Here is a 20,442-nt window from a genome sequence, read left to right as displayed (position 1 = left end):
CAGCAGGACCCTCTTTGCAATCCCAATTGAGAGCCTCCATTGCACAACTGCTGCTTAACACTTTGGCTCTAGATCACACACGATTGATGTCAAATGCTCCCCGCCCATGTCCTCTACTCTCAGTGCAAACACGCAAGGAGGAGCTCAGCACTGGCTAGCTGCAGGCAGACACACACTTGATCATTAATATACACATTACAGGCTAGGCCACCTCCAATCCAAAATTTGTCTCTATCTTGGCAAATTAATTTAATGCTTGGCAAAAATAAAATAAAAATCCTTCCTGTTTGATAAATTACAGACACATTCACAAGCAATGACTGTGTAATATCCCCTGATTTAAAGACCTTTATAGAATAGAAGTCCCCTGTGTGGCTTGGATTTGAGAGGTAGTGAGGATGTGTGTCTTGATGCCGCAGATCAAAGCCATGTGGGTCAAACTGCTGCTTGCTTTTAAAGTTCATGTCAGCCCTGAGAGCGACCTGGGGGCTAAAAGCCCACTTTAGACCCCAACGTCGGAATAAAGGGTCAAAGAGGAGAAACAAAGCTCATTTCTCTGAGAATGTCTCTGAGTGCTCCAAAGTGGGACCTTGGACAAGGCCCTTTCTATTGATCTGTTAAGCCACTTTAGCGGCTAAGGAAGACTGCTAAATATGTTTCACCCTGTGGGTTCTGTAAGGGAAGCTATAATGTTTTTTTAAGAAAATGCATATACAAATAGATACTTATATAATTATAGTACTACACTTTCAAAGTACATAATATCAAGCTAGTTATTTTAATTTGTTTAACGATCATTTAAATATAATATATTATACAGTATAGAACTGAGTATTGCTGCTGTAAATGAATACAATTAAACCCATCTTGGTTGATTCATCAACTGAAAGTTTCACATGGTGATATGGATAGTAATGACCCTGCACTGTTAAGCTTTGGGAGTGAATGGTGAGCGCTTTGGGAGAGCTTTGGGACTGAATGGTGCAGGGTGAGGTCAAATCCTAATCGTAGCATCATCAACTACTAATCCTTTAAAGACATACTACAACTTCCCACTTGATAAAAACAATGCTTTTTGCAGCATGCTCCATTTTCTAAGCTACCAGACTGCAACAATAACCATAGCGTCTGTGTAATATCCCCACATAAAGATATGGGCAAACCTTACAACCTGGGGAAATACACCACCTCAGTCAGTGGTTGGTTGCCAGAGAAGGATCCACTCACCTTGTCCTTGTCCCTCATGTGGGTGGAGTTGTTCTTAGCTGTGTCTGACCACTGTCTCTGGCTCCACATCACTTCCCTCTGGGACTGGGACACTCTCAGTAGTTTCTCCCCTTCACAACAAGCCTTCTGCTCTTTCTGACCACCCATTGTCTCCTGTGTAACACAAACACACACACACACACACACACACACACACACACACACACACACTACAATCAAATACAACCACAGGGACACTCAAAACTGCTCTTACAACCCAATTGTGTGTCCTCTCAGACTGCAGTAAGTCCATGTAATCAATGTAACATTGCATATGAATTAGGAATCCCCAGTGATCTTCGCAATGACCTACCATGGCAGTGCCGTCCGCATGTTTTCCCAAAAGCTCTGGGCTCTGGCCATGGTCAGAAGCCACTGATGATGTCACTATAGCATGCTGAGATTATTCATAACTGTTTTCCGGGGAGTTACATAATGGTGGATGTTGGATTATTTGTTAGTGCATAGAAAACACTGCAGACACAACCCTGCTGCCTCACGGACTTAAGCCTTTAAAAATACAACAGAAATAAACATGTGAGAGGCCATTTCAACAGCTTTAAATATGGATTTCTGGATGGTTGAGGCTATTAATTGGCAAACCAAACATACTGGTAGGCTTGTTTTAGCTTGAAAAAAAATAATGAATGTTTTAGTCAGTGAGAATTTAAATATACTTCAAACTGATACCAGTGCATAAAACACAACCCATGCTAAACATAATAGGCAACAGCTACTGTATCTAACACTAATATGGTACCATCCTTACAATATCACACAAATCAATCATAGGACTCTCATTGTATGCCAATGACTTTAGAATAATTGAAAAGGATTTGAAGCTAAATAATAATTAAACATTTGATTTGCATGGAGGACATATGAAAAAACAATACATTATGCATCTGGTATAATAAGGTAATGTGTCAAGTGGTCCAGTGCTCGATTATGGACACTAGATGTCAGCAGGTATGAGGACTCATTCATTTTGGACTCTGCAGCTTTGATTTCATTTTGATTTACCATGGTTATTACTATTAGGATATTACCAGAACGATGAGGACTTTTTTTATTCAATTCAATTCCAGCCAAAGCATTTCCAAAGATTGAATTGAAACTACTGACACAATGAATAGGCCCACCACTTAGACAGACGTTTAAAATGTGTATCTTGAAGCCTCATGATGCTACGACTGGGCTGCGGTTCAGCAGAACATTCATGGTCATGGCACGAAGACAAACATAGCTTGCAGTTAGAGCACTGAATAGCCTACCAAACCAGGCCGTTCCAGCCTAGGTAGCCTACCGCATGTAGGCCTATCGCTCGCCATTCTCTCAGTTCGGGACCCACCGGCACCATATCACTAGGACTGACAGTTCTTTCCTCTTTATAGTTATGCCCAGTGCAGAGAAAGCGGCCACCAGCCTGAATGGGCTTTTTACGGGAGGGAGGAGCCGCTCAGGTAGGCTTGGTAGCCTGTATAGGCATAGTCCAAATCTTACCGCGGGAACAAGTATCCTAAAGCTAACAACACAAATAAAAACGGACATACAATTGTACTATGTCAATATAATTCTCAAAAAAGTGAGAAAAATACAAATGAGTATAAAATCAAGGTCACGAACAGCGAACAATAATCAACAGTCAGGCGCAGCCACAAATGTAGGCAGATAGATCGGGACGTGTGAACGAAGATGAATTCAAATCCATCTTTATTGGTCGCGTACATTTTTATTTTATTTCACCTTTATTTAACCAGGTAAGCTAGTTGAGAACAAGTTCTCATTTGCAACTGCGACCTGGCCAAGATAAAGCATAGCAGTTCGACACATACAACAACACAGAGTTACACATGGAATGAACAAAACATACAGTCAATAATACAGTAGGAAAAAAAGTCTATATACATAGATTTGCAAATGTTATCACTGGTGCAGCGAAATGCTTGTGTTTCTAGCTCCAACAGTGCAGCAATACCTAGCAATAAATACACACGTAATCCAGAATTATTTTTATTTAAAAAATCTGAAATATCAGAACGGGCAATGTCAGAGCCCGGAATATAAATATATATACATAATGTATATAAATGTATATATGGAGAGAATGTATTTGGAAAGTATTCAGACGCCTTGACCCTCCCCCCTCCATTTTTTTTATGTTACAGCCTTATTCTAAAATCGATTAAATAAATAAAACTCCATCAGTTTACACACAATACCCCATAATGAGAAAGTGAAAAAAGATTTTCAGAAATGTTTGCAAATGTATTAAAAATAAAAAACACAAATACCTTATTTACATAAGTGTTCAGAGCCTTTGTTAGACCCACAGTTTCTCTCTGGAGATGGGAGAACCTTGCAGAAGGACAATCATCTCTTTAGCACTCCACCAATCAGGCCTTTATGGTAGAGTGGCTGGAAGGAAGCCACTCCTCAGTAAAAGGCTCATGACAGCTCACTTGGAGTTTGCCAAAAGGCACCTAGACTCTCAGACCATGAGAAACAAGATTTTCTGGTCGGATGAAACCAATATTGAACTCTTTGTGTCACATCTGGAAGAAACCAGGCACCGCTCATCACTTAGCTAATACCATCCCTACGGTGACGCATGGTGGTAGCAGCATCATGCGGTGGGGATGTTTTACAGTGGCATGGATTGGGAGTCAGGGTCGAGGGAAAGATGAATGAGCTCCTTGATAAAAACCTCCTCCAGAGCATTCAGAACCTCAGACTGGGGCAAAGGTTCACCTTCCACCAGGACAATGACCCGAAGCACACAGCCAAGACAACACAGGAGTGGCTTCAGTACAAGTCTCTGAATATCCTTGAGTTTTAGCCAGAGCCCGGACTTGAACCCACTCGAGCATCTCTGGAAAGACCTGAAAATAGCTGTGCAGTGACGCTCCCCATCCAACCTGACAGCTTGAGAGGATCTGCAGAGAAGAATGGGAGAAACTCCCCAAGTACAGATGTGCCAAGTTTGTAGCGTTATATCCAAGACTCTAGGTTGGAATCGCTGCCAACGGTGCTTCAAAAAAGTACGGAAAATAGTGACTGAATACTTATGTAAAAGTGATATTTCATTTTTTATACGTAAATTTGCAAAAATGTAAATAAAATACTGTTTTTTCTTTGTCATTGTGGAATATTGTGTGTAGAGGGGGGAAACCTATGTAATCCATTTTAGAATAAGGCTGTAATGTAACAATGTGGAAAAAGTGAAGGGGTCTGAATACTTTCTGAATGTACTGCATATACATATAGTGTGTAAAGGCAGTATGGACAGTATATAAATAGAAAACGTGTGTACAGCAGTAGTTACAAAGGATGAGCCATGACTAGAATACAGTATATACAGTGCCTTGCGAAAGTATTCGGCCCCCTTGGTCAGATGAAACCAAAATTGAACTTTTGGCAACAATGCAAAACGTTATGTTTGGCGTAAAAGCAACACAGCTGAACACACCATCCCCACTGTCAAACATGGTGGTGGCAGCATCATGGTTTGGGCCTGCTTTTCTTCAGCAGGGACAGGGAAGATGGTTCAAATTGATGGGAAGATGGATGGAGCCAAATACAGGACCATTCTGGAAGAAAACCTGATGGAGTCTGCAAAAGACCTGAGACTGGGACGGAGATTTGTCTTCCAACAAGACAATGATCCAAAACATAAAGCAAAATCTACAATGGAATGGTTAAAAAAATAAACATATCCAGGTGTTAGAATGGCCAAGTCAAAGTCCAGACCTGAATCCAATCGAGAATCTGTGGAAAGAACTGAAAACTGCTGTTCACAAATGCTCTCCATCCAACCTCACTGAGCTCGAGCTGTTTTGCAAGGAGCAATGGGAAAAAATGTCAGTCTCTCGATGTGCAAAACTGATAGAGACATACCCCAAGCGACATACAGCTGTAATCGCAGCAAAAGGTGGCGCTACAAAGTATTAACTTAAGTGGGCTGAATAATTTTGCACGCCCAATATTTCAGTTTTTGATTTGTTAAAAAAGTTTGAAATATCCAATAAATGTCGTTCCACTTCATGATTGTGTCCCACTTGTTGTTGATTCTTCACAAAAAAATACAGTTTTATATCTTTATGTTTGAAGCCTGAAATGTGGCAAAAGGTCGCAAAGTTCAAGGGGGCCGAATACTTTCGCAAGGCACTGTACATATAAAGTGGGTAGACATTATTAAAGTGACCAGTGTTGACCAATGACTATGTACATAGGGCAGCAGTCTCTAAGGTGCAGGGTAGAGTATCCGAATATGTGGTATGTTACCTGCAGAAAATTTAAGGACATGTTTGACTCCCTTTCAAACTGTTATTTGCAGGTAGATAAATATTAGTTGTTGACTGGCAAATTGGGGGGGGGTATTGAACATGGAAGTGTTAATGAATTTACCTGCGAAAAAGCAGAGAACAATTCACACAGACCCGATACCTGTATTTTGGTTACAGGGTCTGTGAAAATTCAGTAATCATGATTAGATCTTTAGGTGGCTTTTATTTTTCCATGTTTTTTTTACCCTCTACCCCTTTCAGATATAGGAAAAACCTGGTATAAAAATGCAGGCATGGAAAATTTGTGGAATTTTGGTCTGTATATGAAAAGGTATATATGGTTCAGGGCAGGGTAAAAGCTATTCTAAAACTTTAAAAAGGGGTCAATCTGCATGACTATCCAGACTTACTATCTCATCATTTTGACATAGTATCTCATAATTATGACGTGTTTCTGAATATGCATACTACCGTGCTCCACACTCTCATGCTCAGAGTGCATTCTCCGGCATTCTCTTGAGTTCGTTCTTGTGAGGATGAGAGTGTGGAGAACGCATAAAACATTACATTTGAGAAGCACACGCACTCCCCCTGTTGTATTACCTCATGCTCTAACTCCCCGTTCACTGAACCTTCTTCCAGCCAGGACAATGGCAACAAGAGACAAAACAAGATATACACCAAGCAAACGTTTTACTTCAGAATTATCAGCTCGATATATGTGAATTTTAATAATCTAGCTAGCCAGCTAGTTAAACAGGCAAAAATGACCTAAAACAAATGTTATGCAAAGTAGATTACATTTTTTTGTGGGTAGCTAGCCAGTAAGCACTATTGACTGACATTTCTTCCAGCCAGGACAATGGCAATAGAGACGAAACAAGATATACACAAAGCAAACGTTTTACTTCATTGCTATCAGCTAGCTACACTGCCTTCAGAAAGTATCCTCGACTTTTCCCACATTTTTTAAAACGTTATTCTAAAATTGATTAAATTGTTTTTTTCCCCCGTCAATCTAAACACAATACCCTATAAGGACAAAGCAAAAACATTTTTTTTAGAAATGTTTGCTAATTTAAAAAAATTGAAATATCACATTTACATAAGTATTCAGACCCTTTACTCAGTATTTTGTGGAAGCACCTTTTACAGCGATTACAGCCTCGAGTCTTCTAGGGTATGACGCTACATGCTTGGCACACCTGTATTTGGGGAGTTTCTCCCATTCTTCTCTGCAGATCCTCTCAAGCTCGGTCAGGTTGGATGGGGAGCGTTGCTGCACAGCTATTTTCAGGTCTCTCCAGAGATGTTCAATCGGGTTCAAGTCCAATCTGGTTGGGCCACTCAGGGACGTTCAGAGACTTGTTCCGAAGCCACTCCTGCGTTGTCTTGGCTGTGTGCTTAGGGTCGTTGTCCTGTTGGAAAGTGAACTCTGGAGCAGGTTTTCATCAAGGACCTCTCTGTACTTTGCTCTAGGGAGAGTCTTGGTGTTTCCAAATATCTTCCATTTAAGAATGATGGAGGCTACTGTGTTCTTGGGGACCTTCAATGCTGCATACATTCTTTTTCCAGATCTGTGCCTCGACACAATCCTGTATCAAAGCTCTACGGACAATTCCTTCGACCTCATGGCTTGGTTTTTGCTCTGACATGCACTGTCAACTAAATAGACAGTTGTGTGCCTTTCCAAATCATGTGCAATCAATTGAATTTACCACAGAAAGACTCAAATCAAGTTGTAGAAACATCTTAAGGATTATCAATGGAAACAGGATGCACCTGAGCTCAATTTCGAGTCTCATAGCTAAGGGGCTGAATAATTATGTAAATAAGGTCTTTCTGTTTTTGTAATACATTTTTAAAATGTCTATAAACCTGTTTTCACTTTGTCATTATGGGATATTGTGTGGGGATTGCTGAGGATTTTTTTTATTTTTCTTATCCATTTTAGAATAAGTCTGTAACCTAACAATATGTGGAAAAAGTCAAGGGGTCTGAATACTTTCCGAAGGCACTGTACATGTGAATCGTAATAACATAACTAACCAGATAGTTTTTAAAAAATGACCTAAAACTAATGGGTAACTTCGTGGGTAGCTAGCTACTTATTATCTCATAATTTTGACTTACTATCTCATTATTACTCACTATCTCATAATAAGGACTTTCAGTGACTCCCAGTGAAATGCCCATTGCCTCTGTATCATTTTCAATTCCTTTTGGTTTCTTCCTGTTTCTGATCTGCTCCTCCTGGCACAATGGACTTCTGCATTATATAACTTTCCCCTTTGGCTCTTGCCATGACATTTTTAATGTTGAGCTTTTCATGCTCGCCCTCTTGAATCCTTGGCAAGAAAGATTTAAAGGTCCAATGCAGCAATCTCCCTCTCTATCTCACACGCACTCAAACACACACGGTTAAAAGCGTTGGGCCCGTAACCAAAAGGTTGTTGGTTCTAATCCCCAAGCCGGCAAAGTAGAAAAATCTGCAGTTCTGCCCTTGAGCAAGTCAGTTAAACCCAACTCCTCCTGGGTGCCGATGACGTGGACTTCCATTAAGGCAGCTCTCCCCGCAACTCTGTGATTCAGAGGGGTAGGGTTAAATGCGGAAGACACATTTTGGTTGAATGCATTCAGTTGTGCAGCTGGCTAGGTATCCCCTTTCCCTTTCTAACATGTATTGACTCGGGGGTGAATACTTACCTAATCAAGTTATATTGTTTCATTTTTCATTCATCTTTAAAAAAAAGGTTAGATTTTTTCTTCCACTTTGACATTACAGAGTATTTTGTGTAGATCGTTGACAAATAAAATACAATTAAATCAATTTTAATCCCACTTTATAACACAATACAATGTGAAGAAATCTAAGGGGGATGCATCTGATTGCACTGCCTAACCGTGTACTCAAACAGAGCACCGCAAACTGAAATGAAACACTAAGAATCCGGATGATAATTCACTTACATATTTATTGTTTATCTACACAATATTCCAGCTGTATCAACTGCAGAAAGATCTGACTCAATGTTGATCTGACTCAATGTTGATCTGACTCAATGTTGATCTGACTCAATGATACTACAACAACATGACCTATGTATCAAAAGCGCCACACTCAGGAGACAAAGATCTCAGGAGTGTGTATTACAAACAATCTGTTCATACAAAGGAACAAATCAGGAACAAATTACCATGTGGTGTTAACCAAATCAAGGACAAACTTTTGCTGATCCACAAGGAAAAATGGGCAGTTGATGATTGGTTTAAACATACACTCTCATCAAAGAGAACTACACCCCTGAATCATTTGTCCGCCTAAACCTAACAAAAAGCCAAAGGTCAGTTTGTGCACAACTCAAAACCCTCCCTCTGGCTATAGAGTCAGGTAGATTTAACAGAGTGCCTGAAGAGGAGAGAATTTGCTCAGATGATTTCATACTGTGTGATCTCGGGGAAATCAAAGACAAAATCCATTCAGTGTTTTATTGACCTGTATGACAATCTGAGACGTGTTCTTTTTTTGTAACATTTTGGTGACAACTGAAGTTTTCTGGTTACGCGATGAGATGAGGCTTGAATTCTGTTTCAGACATGGTGTTTGAGATTGCTCAGTTTGTTCACGATGCCAGGAAAGGAGATATCAACTTTTTGTGTAGAGTGGCTAGATGGTAGCTATACTGGCCAGGATTATTGTATGCGAATGATATGTATAATTTGTCAAATGTTATTTGGTTCTGTTGTGTCTTGTAAGGCCATGTGGGCTGAGCACCAGTAGGTGTATGACACTTAAATAAATCATATAAATAAATAAAAAATCTAAGTGCAGACCAAAGTAATAGGTGTAGTCAAAACAAGACACAAACATTGCATCCCAACAGTGAAATGGTTTCCAATCAAAGTTTTCATTGGGAGTGTATTAATTAGTACACTTAATAAGTATTATAGTGTTCGGTTCTCTTAAGGCACATTTAGTCATGATCATCACAAGGGAACAAAAACATTACACCTAAGCTGTATGAAATCATTTTGTTCTGGGCGTTACACTAAATTGAACAAAATCACATAAACTGAAGTTATATTTTAACAGTTAGAAATGAGTTGCTTTAAAGCGTCTAAATTATGGTGTAGATAAAAATCATTCTGCTCAGTGAAGTTTGAAAGTGACATCTCTCTACTTACCATTTAACGTGCTATTAGCCTTTATGGCAGCAGTAGAGGTGAGTCTGTGTGTCTATGTAGTTTGCAATGGTAGTCATTGTTGACATGTAGCCTATGGCAGTCCTGTAGAGACTTCATTGTAGTTACTTGCACAGACAGTAAAAAAGGCTACCCTGTATTATTGCAGCAAGAGGGAGTGTTTTCCTAGGAGCCCTGGGGCTTCTGTGAAGTTGTATAAGCCAAGGCCACTGACTCAGCCATTATATGGAGTCAAGAGGTGTAATATTGTAATAACATGGTGGATACAGCTGGATCTATTGTCCTCTGAGAAGTGAAATGCCCGTCTTGGTGTTGGATGAGGAGTTGAACATTGAGCAGGGTATGATGACTGGAACTTGGCCCCAAAGGTGTGAGAAACTGCTGTAGACTCATCTGCTGTTCTGAACAGTGGAGCCTCTCAATGGTCAGTCAAATATGGTTGCTATAATGATGACTATGAGGAGAGCCAGTGCCACACAAATGGCAAGCCAGAACAATTTCTGTGAGAGAGGAAGATACATTTGGTTCACTGTTCATTTAGTACATAAAAAAAACAAAATGACCAATTTTAACCGACATAATTGCGTCTGTGTTCATCTATTTGAATGTAGTTACTATGAACCTAACTTGGCAATTTATCCATTACTGTGATTCTCAAATTCTGAGATTCTCTAAATCAAAACTGGACTGCTATATCAACCACTATCAAGAACAGTACCTCAATGTGTTAACCCTATTACTCCCAAGAGCCCAGCAAAAATCAGCTTTTCATCTATCTGACTTTTATTTATCTGCTTGTCCCTTATATTTAGCTTCACAGTGAAGTGTTTTACCTGGTCAACCAGGGATACAAGTAAAAAAAAAAAAAAAAAAACTTGACATAAACAGTTAAATTCATGGGTTTTATTGACAAATGTCAATTTAAAAAAAGTCTGCCAAAGCAAAACCCCTGATAAAAATGAAATGTATGTGAATGATGTAAGTACAGAAATAGCTTTTTTAGTGGTAAATGAATATCCCAACTATTCAGTGACACCTGTGTGGAGTTTGGAGATTGTGACAGTAACTATGTGATCTTATAGTATTATAGACACTATGTCCTTGGATTTCGTGTGATCTTCTATGCAGAAGAACCCCTTACCTTCTAACGACGCTTGTGTAGCTAGTGAGCATCGTAGAGCAGCTTTTCATAGTTTGTAACTCAAACAATTCAGTCTACAGACGTTTTTGTAAAAACACCCAGCCCCGGGCCCCTTCGTGATCCGCCCTTATCTCACAAACACCGCTCTAGCTCAGCCCCCATTAACCAACAGATGGAGAAGAAATAGACACATGCAATGGTATGACGCAGAAGTCTGTAGCTCAAACACACAATGTTTAAAAAGGGTTAGAAGTCAAAAACCCGCCGGCGTCGGGATGTAATGGAAGGAATTGGTGTTGAATGTTATGTTGATCATGATAAAATGCACAGTAGTAGTTACCCCAGACAGATAGCAGGACAGGGCTCATACAGGGGATTTGGTTAGTCCAACAGACAGGCCAACAATTAGTGCAATGACAGCAAGCAGGATCAATAGAGCAAAGGCAAGGAGGATGAGTTTCTGCCAAGAACAGAAACAAAGTGGTTAGGTTAATAATGCGTGACCCAAAACACACTACAGTGATTTCAGTGAAAACATTAGTCAGGTAACGGACAATGTAAATGACTGCCCATTAGCGATAGTGAGGCATTTTGACATTCAATTTAGACATTTGATATGGCATTTAAACATTCTGTCTGGCATTTAGAATGGTATCAGTATATGATACTGAAATAATATTATTCTTACGACCAAAACATTCAGAGCTGTTGCAGTAGTTAAAAGAGTCGAACTTGAGCAGTATTATCCAGTATTATTAGCAGATGCACCATGTGACCTTTCGTTTGGGGAAGAGGAGACTTACCCTCCGGGATTTTTTCTGGTATCTCACAGCTTTTTTGGTCTCCTCTTTGGCACGGCCTATGTATTCAGCTGCATTGGAGACGTTGTTCTCTATGTTGTTGACCATATCCCCCTTTTAAACAGCACCACATGAGTTTCGTAGGGTTTGACTAAAAACAGAACTAATAATATTCAAGACAGCATTACAGTACTGCACTACAGTACCTGATTCTCCACCAGCATGGCCATGTCCATAAACATGGTATGGAGCTCCTTGATGCTGGACTCCAGGCGGATGATATCCTGGTGCCGTGACACAATCTCATTCAAGGCCTGCCGCGTGACCTGAGAGTCAGAGATGATCTGAGAGAGGAAGTGGACGACAGGAAGACAGCCAGTAAGACAGTCTATTTAATTCAAATACATACAGTACCAGTCAAAAGTTTGGACACACCTACTCATTCAAGGGTTTTTCTTTATTTTTTCTATTTTCTACATTGTAGAATAATAATCAAAACTATGAAATAACATATGGAATCATGTAGTAACCAAAAAAGTGTTAAACAAATCAAAATATATTTTATATTTTAGATTCTTCAAAGTAGCCACCCTTTGCCTTCATTCACAACAAAGCCTCCTTCATTCATGCTGCCAAACATACCCTCGTAAAACTGACTACCCTACCGATCCTTGACTTCAGCGATATCATTTACAAAATAGCCCCCAAAAACTACTCAGCAAACTGGATGTAGTCTATCACAGTGCCATCCATTTTGTCTCCAAAGCCCCATATACTACCCACCACTGCGACCTGTATGCTCTTGTTGGCTGGCCCTCACTACATATTCGTCGCCAAACTCACTGGCTCCAGGACATCTATAAGTCTTTGCTAGGTAAAGCCCCGCCTTATCTCAGCTCACTGGTCACCATAGCAACACCCACACCGTAGCACACGCTCCAGAAGGTATATTTCACTGGTCACCCCCAAAGCCAAAACTTACTTTGGCCGCCTTTCCTTCCAGTTCTCTGCTGCCAATGACTTTAACGAATTTCAAAAATCACTGAAGCTGGAGTCTTATATCTCCCTCTCTAACTTTAAGCATCAGCTGTCAGAGCAGCTTACCGGTCACTGTACCTGTACACAGCCAATCTGTAAACAGCACACCAAACTACCTCATCCTCATATTATTACTTACTCTCTTGCTCTTTTGCACCCCAGTATCTCTACTTGCACATCTTCATCTGCACATCTATAACTCCAGTGTTAATGCTAAATTGTAATTATTTCGCCTCTATGACCTTTTCATTGCCTTATCTCTCTACTCTTTTACATTTGCACACGCTGTACATATATTTTTTATATATTTTTTCTATATTGTTATTGACTGTACGTTTATGTGTAACTCTGTGTTGTTGTTTTTGTCGCACTGTTTTGCTTTATCTTGGCCAGGTCGCAGATGTAAATGAGAACTTGTTCTCAACTGGCCTACCTGGTTAAATAAAGGTGAAATAAAATCAAAGAAAAATGACAGCTTTGCACACTCTTGGCATTCTCTCAACCAGCTCAACCAGCTTCACTATTATTATGATAACTTACATCAGATGTGAAAATGGATGGGTTGCCACTCTCCAGCATGTCCTCCAGTTCCTCATTGCTAGTCACTCTCCCGGCTAGAACCAGGAAAGAAAATACTTTTACTAAACAGGTGCTAAAACGAATAAATGTGTTCTCTCTCCTCCATCCCGTGGGGAGAATAGTCTCTGTAGCCACAACCACAGTGTTATGATCTAGGCTATTCCTTAGAGAGACTCAACTCTCACTGCCTAACATGATCAAACCCACTGTAACTTACAAACCTGGGATCATGTACATTAGCCCTTCCACCCCAGTGAATGTATATAACCTATGATTACCCATGATTAACAGTGGCAGGTAGCCTAGTGGGTAGAGAGTTGAACTAGTAACCGAAAGGTTGCAAGATTAAATCCCAGAGTTGAGGTAAAAATCTGTTGTTCTGCCCCTGAACAAGGCAGTTAACCCACTATCCCTAGGCCGTCATTGAAAATAAGAATTTGTTCTTAACTGACTTGCCTAGTTAAATAAAGGTCAAATAAAAATGACTATACAGCACAGCCATGAGCCCAAAACTGGTCATGTGACCAGCTCTTCTAAAGACAGTTGTAAAGGAGTGTAGCAGGCTTCTGAGCCCTGTTTCCTTGGCAACACTAACACAGAGAGGTGTATGTGTCCTGTGTAAGACTCCTCTCTTCTTTCTGGAGTGTGCTGTAGTAGAGAGCCTCATTAAAACTATCCTAAGGGACTGGAGGGGCTACGGCTATTTCTGTCATCATCAATTATTCTCATTCTAAACAAATACTCTATACGAACAATATATGGGTGTCTGCCATATGGTTTTGTTATAGCAAGTCTCTTTGGTATCTCAAGCCAAACACTTAACTGTCATCCCGTATTTTCCGTAGCCGTAGTCTAATAGGTCTAATGGCCACATTGTCCATGCCACGACAATAGATAATAACATACAGTGCCAGGTCAAGAAGCCAGAAAACAACCTGACTTATCTACAATGAAAATAGGCAATAATGAGGATTTTTTTGTTGTTGGTAATTGTGAGCAGTGTAGCCTATGTGTTATCACAGTGGGAGAGAAAAGCTCCTAGGTGTGGTCGGACTCCTTTCCATGTTCCTGTCTGCTCTGCTGCTGGCCCAGTTTGTCACTCACTTATCTCCAGCTGTCTCTGGATCCTTCCTTTGCTTCTCTCCCTAAACGACACTTGAGTCTTGTTGTACTGACTCATGACTTCCACAAACTTCCTGGAGAGCACCGTGTGCTGTGGGGTTAGAGAAAACATAAGCTGAGGAGAGACGAATGAGAGTTCCAACCACTGGAAAAAAGTCAAGTGGATAAAGACTCAGTAAACTTTTGAAATGGTTAAGATGTCAAACAGCTGCATCAAAACATAGCAGCAAACATCACAAAAAAACATGGTCAACTTTGTATACAGGCTTCTAAGTTAGACTCCGAGTATCTCTTGTCAAGCTCTGTTCTTAACCACAACCTGTAAGAACATGTCAGCAGTTGCAAACGTGAGGAATGAGTCCCGGGAAGGCTGTTTCCTGACCTGGGTTTTCTGAATGCGGAAATCAGCCGAGGCCCTGTTAGAAACATCATCCTTGGGCAGGCTCTGCTCCATAGCTACAGAGAACAGGAAGAACAGTGATTACAGTAGCTATAACATCACATCTGACAAATTCCCCACATCTACCTCTCTACATCTAGAAGTATTTGGGATGAGGCATTTGATCCAGTCATATCAATGACAAAATGACAACCACAAATATATTTGTTTAATGTAATGTACGTCGTGGTGTTAAACTTACATTTAAGCTTAACTCGCACAGAGTTGGCATCGCTTTTGATCTCATTGGTCAACCGGTCAAGTTCATCTTTCATCTCTTCAGGAAATAACAGTGACAGAAAATAAATGTATTATTGCAAATTTCCCCAACATTGACCTGGACAAATATCAGCATTAATCATATCACTTGGAAACTCTTCTATAACAATAAACTATTCTTCATATTTATTCCGGTAAGAAACCCTACACCTACCTTTGTCCGTAGTAACCAACCGTATCACTGGATTTGTGGGCCAACAAGTATTTGCACCAAACTCTTGGGCCATTCCCAGTTAGTATTATTATATAGCAGATGGTTGATACTGTGTTACTCTGCTGGTAATACTTGATGCTGCACTGTGGCATTATAGAGTCAACTGAGGGCCTTTGTCCATGCAGGTATTGATTAGCTCCTTGTGCCTATTCAGTCTCCACAGTGGATCAACTCTGAACAAGCACAGCTGCAGCAACACAGCGTCAGTGTGAGAAGCATACCCACATGCACTCGCACACACACTCTCTTTTCACGCTTCCAAATTCTATTTTGTATAAAACCGGTGGTTCGGCACAGGCGCTGAAGTTAAGGCGGTCACTGTACGACACATACATACATGCTACCTACCAATGCATAACCTCCCAGCGGTAGACAACCTACCCCCCCAGTAAAATGACCATTCTAGAAGGTTTAGTCAGAGCCCACCCACAGGGCCATGACATGGTTTCCTACACAGGTTTCCGGACACCCAGCCATCTATTTGTATTGTGTCGTGTGTTGTTTGTGACGCTGGACAATGATGTTAGAGGAAGTAAGAGCGTTTGTTATATTATTGTTATTACAACTTCAGAAGTCACAACGCAAATACCAAGCCTATATTTAGTCATGCAAAGTTTTGAATTCAAGACTTGAAATTGCATATTTTTCGTAGTGGAGGTATAGTCACCAGTATGGCTAATGTTATTACACTATCTTTATGACAGAGGGTTTTGATTGATGGGCATCAACTTACTCTCATCTGTATTGGGTGCAGACAGGATCATGCTGTGGTTCTTCCTCACCTCCTCCACTTCAGAAGATATCTTATCAATGAGCCCCCTAACCTCTTCCACCTGAGTCACGCACATACAGTATTTTCAATATAATTTAAATACACAGACACTTACAGTATTTTACAGTAACCATCTAGCTTATCTGAAAACAAACAGTACTGACTGAAACACTGTTCTTACCCTTCTGAAAAACCCTTCCATAAATCCATCACTGTCAACTGTGATTCTGACATCCTCCTCTGCTTGTGTCCTGCTCTGTCAAGACAAACGGACAGTCATTTATTAGAGTAAAATCTGAGGCTCAAGTACCGCGTGAATAACAGGCCTACATTTATCATATTATTATCATGACAACAAAATGCTATAGACCAGAGCTGCATTCCTTAGGTCCTAGGAAATAGCTACTAAAGAATAGAATAATTTATTCAGCCTGCAGCCATGGATTTATGACTGGTGAGATCAGTAACATCATAGTAGGCTACTTACTTCGGTTAATTCACCCAACCGGTCCTTCATCACGTTTGATGCGTTTTTGACTGGCTAATAATAAATTAAACAACCACTTCTCAACTCCATTGCAACTAGCGAGTAGCTAAATTAGCTCTACAAGTGTCTAGCTAACTTTTTCTAGCTAGTAGCTACGCTAACTAGGTAACTGTTATACTGAGTTTGTTGACAATCAACATCAATTTCTATAGTCATGCAATAGGTGAGATGTTTTCTCTTTCAATCATGAATATTAGCTAGGAAAGCGTTGTCCAACTCCTTCAAATTAGGTATCAACCAAAATGCACCGTTAGTCTGCTAGCTATCTGGTTGTGGCAGACAACATTAAGTTACTTCACATCACCTTCTAACGTTACGTCTATCTACGAGCTTGTTGGGAAATAGGATACGCCTAATGACTCTCCTCGGCGGAGGAAGCTCGTAGCCCCGCACCTAGCACTACTCCTGTGACCACAGTTGTCGTTCTGGATATTAGCCACACAACGGCGCTGTTGACCGTACAGCCTCCCGTGCGCTTGTGAGTGGCTGCATAATCTCCTCTCGTGTCCTTTCCCCCCATGATTCACGTGGAAGCAGGTCATTCCAAAATCTCTAGGCTTCCAATTTCCACAGAAAAGTTTATTTTCAGGCTAGGATTCTAGGTTTTAGTACTAGTAATTCAATGTATATGGCCAGCCCATTAGTTTACAGTAGCCGGCCTACAGATGAAGAACATGAAACAGGAGTGGAAGTCACGTTGTGGAATGAGATGTAGGAAGCAGCATGCAGCCATGGGTTTTAGTTCAGGTATGTCGGTTTATGAGTTAACTAAATCAAATGTAGGCATATCTAACGAATTCAATCGGGCTTCATATCCGCTTACATCAGTGCACCTTAATATGTGACTTTTATATCCCCTTCATAAAGCTGACTGTCCAAATAAAAAGGCTAAAATGCAAATTTCTCTTTTGGCAAAACAGTCAGAAATCAGCATCCACCGCCCTCCATCCGCATCAATGCTCCGTGTTGTTCTGACACGTCAAAAGGACACACCAACATTGTCATTTTGAAGATTTCATATATATATTAAATATTTTTATTAAAATATACACTGATTGCACGAAACATAATGAACACCTGCTCTTTCCATGACATAGACTTTCAGGTGAATGCTTTGATCCCTTATTGATGTCACTTGCTAAATCCACTTCGATCAGTGTAGATGAAGGGGAGACAGGTTAAAGAAGGATTTTTAAGCCTTGAGATAATTGCGACATGGATTGTGTATGTGTGCCATTCAGAGAGTGAAGATGTAAGTGCCTTTGAACGGGGTATGGCACTAAGTCCCCAGCGCACCGGTTTGTGTCAAGAACTGCAACGCTGCTGGGTTTTTCACTCTCAACAGTTTCCCGTGTGTATCAAGAATGGTCCGCCACCCAAAGGACATCCAGCCAATTTGACACAACCGTGGGAAGCATTGGAGTCAACATGGGCCAGTGTCCCTGTGGAACGCTTTCGACAGCATTTAGAGTCCATGCCCGACGAATTGAGCCTGTTCTGAGGGCTAGGGGGTCATAATCACCAAATACGCACTTGATATACGTTATTTACGCAGGCCCCACCTTGAGTTCCGATGCTCCAAAAATGACATCACGTTTTGCATTACCACGTCCAATAGAACAGCCCGGAGAATTCCTCCGCTCAGTGCAATCATAGGACAGACAGAGCAGACCACAGCAAGCAAGAAAGAGCTAAATCCGTCGCTGGAATCGTCCAATATTTCTTATTCTGTATTGAGAGACGAGGATTACCAATTTTGGGGAAGTTCTGAATGGATACGCACATTGGCAGTATATTATGATGTGCCAATTGCACTGCTAAATTTTAATGCAGTTTTACAAAATGTCAGGGAATTAAGTTTTGTGTGACAATTGTTTTTATTGGAAACATGGACTAATACGCAGAGAAGAGTGATTTTTTTCAGTGTCTTGGAATAATGATTTATTCCGAGATTGAACGTGTATTGGGGATTTAAACTAAATTAACCAGTATTTTTGTAGTAGTCTATTTGTAGTTTTAATTAAGTGCCAAGTCATGGAACTATTATTTGAAATTCTGTTTGTAACTGCTTTTGTCACTTTGATTCAGGTAATTTCAGCAGTTATTTTTATATGACCTTTACCATTATGTGTATGCTACTGCAACGTTGCAATGTTGAGATTATTTGATTTCTTTACAGGTTAATGGCGAAGTAGTAAAGCCAAAGCCATCCAAGCATCCAGGTAAATCTAATTATACTTCATTTTGAATATGGATTCATTTTCCTTGAATTCTTGAGATTTTCCATGTTGTGTCTGAAATTAGCCTACAGTTTAAAATGAATATTACTGGTAAATTATGGAGAAAAATATAAGTTTGGACACACCTACTCATTCCAGGAGTTTTCTTTATTTTGACTATTTTCTACATTGTAGAATAATGTGAGTGAATACATCAAAACTATGAAAATAACACAGATGGAATCATGTAGTAACCCAAAAAGTTTTAAACAAATCCAAATAGATTTGAGATTCTTCAAAGTAGCCACCCTTTGCCTTGATGACAGCTTTGCACACTCTTGGTATTCTCTCGACCAGCTTCACCTGCAATGCTTTTCCAACAGTCTTGAAGGAGTTCCCACATATGCTGAGCACTTGTTGGCTGCTTTTCCTTCACTCTGCGGTCCAACTCATTCCAAACAATCTCAATTGGTTTGAGGTTGGATGATTGTGGAGTCCAGGTCTTCTGATGCAGCACTCCATCACTCTCCTTCTTGGTCAAATAGCCCTTACACAGCCTGGAGGTGTGTTGGGTCATTGTCCTGTTGAAAAACAAATGATAGTCCCACTAATCGCAAACCAGATGTAATGGTGTATTGCGGCAGAATGCTGTGGTAGCCATGCAGGTTAAGTGTGACTTGAATTCTAAATAAATCACAGACAGTGTCACCAGCAATGCACCCCCACACCTCCTCCTCCATGCTTCATCGTGGGAACCACACATGCAGAGATCATCCGTTCACCTCCTTTGCGTCTTACAAAGACACAGCGGTTGGAACCAAATATCTCAAATTTAGACTCATCAGACCAAAGGACAGATTTCCACCAGTCTAATGTCCCTTGCTCGTGTTTCGTAGTCCAATCAAGTCTGTTCTTATAATTGGTGTCCTTTAGTAGTGATTTCTTTGCAGCAATTCGACCGTGAAGGCCTGGCTTCACGCAGTGTCCTCTGAACAGTTGATGTTGAGATGTGTCTGTTACTTGAACTCTGTGAGGTGCAGTTAACTCTAATGAACTTATCCTCTGCAGCAGAGGTAACTCTGGGTTTTCCTTTCCTGTGGTGGTCCTCATGAGAGACAGTTTTATCATAGTGCTTGATGGGTTTTGCAACTGCACTTGAAGAAACTTTAAAAGTTCTTGAAATGTTCCGTATTGACTGAGCTTCATGTCTTAAAATAATGATGGACTGTAATTTCTCTTTCCTTATTTGAGCTGATCTTGCCATAATATGTACTTGTTTTTTTACCAAATAGGGCTATCTTCTGTTTACCACCCCTACCTTAAATGCAGAGACACATTTCCGTTGAAGGCATTCAGTTGTACAACTGTCTAGGTATCCCCCTTTCCTTGTCACAACACAACTGATTGGCTCAAACGCATTAAGAAAGAAAGAAATTCCACAAATGAACTTTTAACAAGGAACACCTGTTGATTGAAATGAATTGCCTCATGAAAATAGTAAAAATAAAGAAAAACCCCTGAATGAGTAGGTGTGTCC

At 40.4% G+C, this 20,442-nt stretch overlaps 2 protein-coding genes across 5 annotated transcripts in view; one reads left to right on the top strand and one right to left on the bottom strand.

Annotated features, from left to right (window-relative positions):
• Window positions 1–8,516: 8,516 nt before the first annotated feature.
• On the bottom strand, window positions 8,517–17,049 carry stx2b (syntaxin 2b). The gene is made up of 10 exons (XM_021605817.2): window positions 16,627–17,049; window positions 16,321–16,395; window positions 16,101–16,200; window positions 15,077–15,151; window positions 14,818–14,891; window positions 14,418–14,526; window positions 13,275–13,348; window positions 11,903–12,040; window positions 11,700–11,810; window positions 8,517–10,255 (listed from the first exon to the last, which is right to left on the bottom strand). Exons 1-10 carry the CDS (start codon window positions 16,654–16,656, stop codon window positions 10,181–10,183), a joined length of 861 nt encoding a protein of 286 aa, XP_021461492.2. The 5' UTR covers window positions 16,657–17,049; the 3' UTR covers window positions 8,517–10,180.
• Window positions 17,050–18,304: 1,255 nt separating this feature from the next.
• The window catches only part of LOC110525585 (adhesion G-protein coupled receptor D1), a 59,303-nt gene continuing 57,165 nt past the window's right edge, over window positions 18,305–20,442 (top strand). For 2 of the 4 annotated variants that reach the window (XM_036979706.1, XM_036979705.1), the window contains exons 1-2: window positions 18,305–18,774; window positions 18,866–18,908. In XM_036979706.1, the coding sequence (XP_036835601.1) occupies window positions 18,721–18,774; window positions 18,866–18,908 (97 nt within the window). In that variant the 5' untranslated portion in view covers window positions 18,305–18,720. The remainder of the gene's footprint in view (window positions 18,775–18,865; window positions 18,909–20,442) is intronic. The other 2 variants (XM_036979708.1, XM_036979707.1) reach the window with 2 other exon arrangements.

The sequence above is a fragment of the Oncorhynchus mykiss genome, chromosome 6 (genome assembly GCF_013265735.2).
Source record: "Oncorhynchus mykiss isolate Arlee chromosome 6, USDA_OmykA_1.1, whole genome shotgun sequence".
Taxonomy (NCBI): Eukaryota; Metazoa; Chordata; class Actinopteri; order Salmoniformes; family Salmonidae; genus Oncorhynchus; species Oncorhynchus mykiss.
The sequence above is the reverse complement of the archived record's forward strand: the minus strand, read 5'-3'. Positions and strand labels throughout refer to the sequence as shown.